Raw genomic sequence first — 4,012 nt, 5'->3', positions numbered from 1 at the left:
ACACACACACACACACACACACACACACACACATATATATATCTATATATAAGATACGAAGAATTTTCGTCAGGATGATCCAAACCTTTTAGTATATAATTTAAGTATCCTCGTCAAGTCTAGCCAAATTGTTTGCTTTACCTATCTACTTTAACACACACTTTCTCTCTCTCTCTCTTTCTCTCTCTCTCTCTCTCTCTTTCTCTCTCTCTCTCTCTCTCTCTCTCTCTCTCTCTCTCTCTCTCTCTCTCTCTCTCTCTCTCTCTCTCTCTCTCTCTTTCACTCTCTGTCACTGTCTGTCTGTCTGTCTATCTGTCTCTCTCACTTTCGCTGTTTCTGTCTGACTGTCTCTCTTTAACTCTCTTTCTCTCTCTCTATATATATCTATATATGTATACATATATATATACATATATACACATATATACACACAGACATATATACATGTATACATACACACACACATAAATATATAAGAGTATGTATATGTATATGTGTGTGTGTGTGTCTGTGTGTGCACGTGTGCGTTACGGTTTTTTCAGCTACACATTTATCGCACGACTATCTCGCATATATATCTCTCACCGGTCGCCAAGTTACAAAGTTCATCATTCCAGCTGTGATTACTTCTTTTATCTAAAAGTCCACAGTCCTGATTGCCCCCATGGTTGTCAGGTCTATCCTCCATCCAGAAATCAAACGTAGGTACTTCTCCATTCTGCCATACAAAGACGTTCTTATTAATATCTTTTGATAATCCAAAATAAAAATTCACGTCGGACCACTGATCTGAAAATCAAACATAAAACACAAGTAAAGAATCAGTTTGCAAAAATTTATTATTCGATGTATATTTGACCATTATAATATTTTCTTGTTATTCTTGTTATTGCTGTGGTTAAGCCCCAGCGTGGCCGTAATCAATCATGACATCCTGCTTAATTTTGCCGACAAAGTGTATTCTGGATTACATCATGCATTTTGTAACCAGTCAAATGATCGATCACTCAATATAGATATTTTCATCCACTGTGCTGCAACACACACCACAGCTGCATATGATCCGGTAGTGTGCCCCATTTTTAGTGTAGTAGAGAAATAGCTAAATATTTTGAAACGGCGAAATGTAATGCGCGGCCCCATATCCGTTTTGAAATAATATTTATAAATACAAACATAATTCATACACAGGTACATAACATTTCCAAAATCTAATGGACTATCGTATTAAACCTAATTCAGTATGCCTTGGATTGAAAAAAGTTTTCAAATCGGCATAAGTGGCTAAAACAATACCTACGATGTAGGTTCTGTTTTCGGACACACATTTCTACGCTTCTAATGCAAATAAACCTGTTTCAGGTAAAATAAACTAACAATCCGAACATTAATGTATGCTGGTTTCAGTCACTGAACTGCACTTTTACTGAAATAAAAAAATTCCTTATATTATCATAACTAATGCAAAGAAAATACAGTAATTTGCAAAATCAAAGTAGAAAAAGACGCGTTAAGAACAAAGCCCTATAGCTATTACCCACAATTTTTACATCCAGAGTTCAGATTTTGCCGACAGGGTGTTATCTGAACTCAGATTGGGCTTGGGATCTCGTTCTCTCTAGTGACGAAAGTCGATTTAATTGATCTTTGCTACCCAAATCTTTGAGCTTTGAGCACATTATAGAAATCAACATACAGGGTGTTCAGGTTAAATTTGAAAGTTTGCATAAAATGAAAAGAAAATTCCATCCAAAAAGTTTTTAAATATATTTAAAATGTTTTTAAATATTGTTGTAGTGAAAATGGTACCCCGCTTTCCACGTGACAAGCCAGATAATCAGTCGATGTAGGAGGTCAGTAGTAGTACACTCGTTGTAAGAGTTCTCAGTTGGAGTTAGAGTCAGTTACGTGATATATACGAGTTCGAATTTACCGTCAAGGTAGACGTTTAAAAGTTATTATCTTGCGCAGCTATCAGCGAGAGCACGATAGACGAGTCAAAGGTAAGACGTGGAATACCACCACAACGTAAAAGTGGCGACAAGAATATAACAGTGCCGACAATAACATACAAGTCGACAAGGATCCTCATTATAACAAATATCAACTAGGTTATGGCTAGCAAATAACGGTATACTCAAAATACCGTCCTCAGCTTCCATCACGGCCTCAAGACAGCTCCGAAACTTGGCACATGCGTTCCTCAATGTGTGTATGGGAAGGCTTCAGACACCTCCTTGATCTCGGCTATCAGCACGGCTTTAATGTTGCCGGCAGGGCAGTTGGTGTCCTTCTCAACTGCGCCCCACACATAGTGATCCGTTGGATGAAAATTGGGGAAATTAGGATCTCCCAAGTTGGAGCAGATGAAGTCGTAGATATTCTACGACAACCACTTTGAATCTTTCAAGAAGTATGGCAAGGCGATGAATCCTACCACGACACATATGGCCTTCCAGTAGTAACCCTCTTCAGGTAGGGTTTGACTGCAGTCTCTAGCAGCTTCACATAGTTAAGTGTATTGAGCTTTAATCCCTGTTCAAGGATGTGGGATGTATGACGTCATCATTACTGGAGACACTCCCAAAGACCATCACATTTTGGGATAACTACATTTTCATGATGACCGTATCAGATCTTATTGCTCTTTCATTGCGCACAGAACTTTGAGCAGAAGCCATGAGATCGGCATTTTGAAACACCCCACAAATCATCATGATACAGGTAAATCTTTCCAATATTCAGCTACTTTCTTGTCCTCCATGTCAGCTGACATTTTCTCAGCTACAACTTTAATCTTTATGCTCTCCAACTCTGTTGACTGTTCACCAATACATCAAGCTGATCATGGAAAGAGGATAGATAATAGGTCGTGAACTTTAATTATTCAAGTTTTACACAGGTGAAAGAAGATTCGTGTAATATCTTAACCAAGTACGATTTAATCATTGTTAGTAAAACAGATGATTATAATGAAGGCTTAAGAAGGAATAGATTTTCTTTATGAGAAGAAAGATAATGGATTTTGCTTTTACAACTTTGCTTTTGTAATGCAAATATTCGATATTGTTTATAGCCATTACGATATGCAATAAAACAAAGTTACTAGCACTCATTACCTAGCTGTAAAATTTCCTTCAAAATTGATATTTCTTTCTCTTAGGACAATCTGCAATGTGTTTCTATAGTATAAGATTATGAATAATATGAAAGTTGATCACATATTTATGATATAAGTACCTTTCAAGCTGAATGCAAAGTACATCTTGAGAAATTTATTAACGTTGTAGTAGTAGTAGTAGTAGTAGTAGTAGTAGTAGTAGTAGTAGTAGTAGGAGGAGGAGGAGGAGGAGGAGGAGGAGGAGGGAAAAGTAGGAGGAGGAGTATGGAGTATTTGCTGCTGCAGCTGCAGCAGTAGTTGATATTTAGCCTTGGGCTTGCCCTGAACAACGGGATGACTTAATACCAAAGATCTCATTCACGATACCATCCGTCATTTAGTGGATCACTACCTACACGAGGCCTTATGTGATCTTTTCTAGTGACAGTAAGTATGGAGAAAAGATAATTTAACAGTTATTTCTATCTAGTTGATCTTTTCCCTTGGATAAAATTAGTGCCGTTGTTTGTCAACAACAACTATCGGCGGTACTGTTATTTATAACATCGTTCGTGCGTTTGTACTGGTTTTAGCTTTAAGGTTTTAGGGTTAGGGTTCGGGTTTTAGAGTTAGGGTTAGTTTTAGGGTTAGGGTTAGGGTTATGATTATTTTTGCCATAACCTAACTCATAACCCTAACCCTAACTCTAACCCTAAGACCCTAAACACTTACAAGGGAATAAGGATATAATTAACAGGGAATAACGATCTTGACACTGGCGAAAATTATTGTTTACAAAAACAGCAGTAACTGTATTCAGCTGAATAGACGTCAGTGATTGGTTGAAATTACAGAAATACAACTTCAACATGAAATAACTTGCGATGTAGAAATTTTTGTTAAGAAGGCTAA

General features: G+C 37.2%; 1 protein-coding gene across 1 annotated transcript in view; it reads right to left on the bottom strand.

Annotated features, from left to right (window-relative positions):
* Positions 1 to 25: 25 nt before the first annotated feature.
* LOC106871887 (macrophage mannose receptor 1) overlaps positions 26 to 4,012 on the bottom strand; it is a 21,088-nt gene continuing 17,101 nt past the window's right edge. The window contains exon 3 of the mRNA XM_014918640.2: positions 26 to 789. Within this exon, the coding sequence (XP_014774126.1) occupies positions 551 to 789 (239 nt within the window). The 3' untranslated portion in view covers positions 26 to 550. The remainder of the gene's footprint in view (positions 790 to 4,012) is intronic.

Source organism: Octopus bimaculoides, chromosome 1, assembly GCF_001194135.2.
Source record: "Octopus bimaculoides isolate UCB-OBI-ISO-001 chromosome 1, ASM119413v2, whole genome shotgun sequence".
Classification (NCBI taxonomy): domain Eukaryota; kingdom Metazoa; phylum Mollusca; class Cephalopoda; order Octopoda; family Octopodidae; genus Octopus; species Octopus bimaculoides.
Note: the sequence above shows the minus strand (reverse complement) of the source record. Positions and strands in the feature narration are given on the sequence as shown.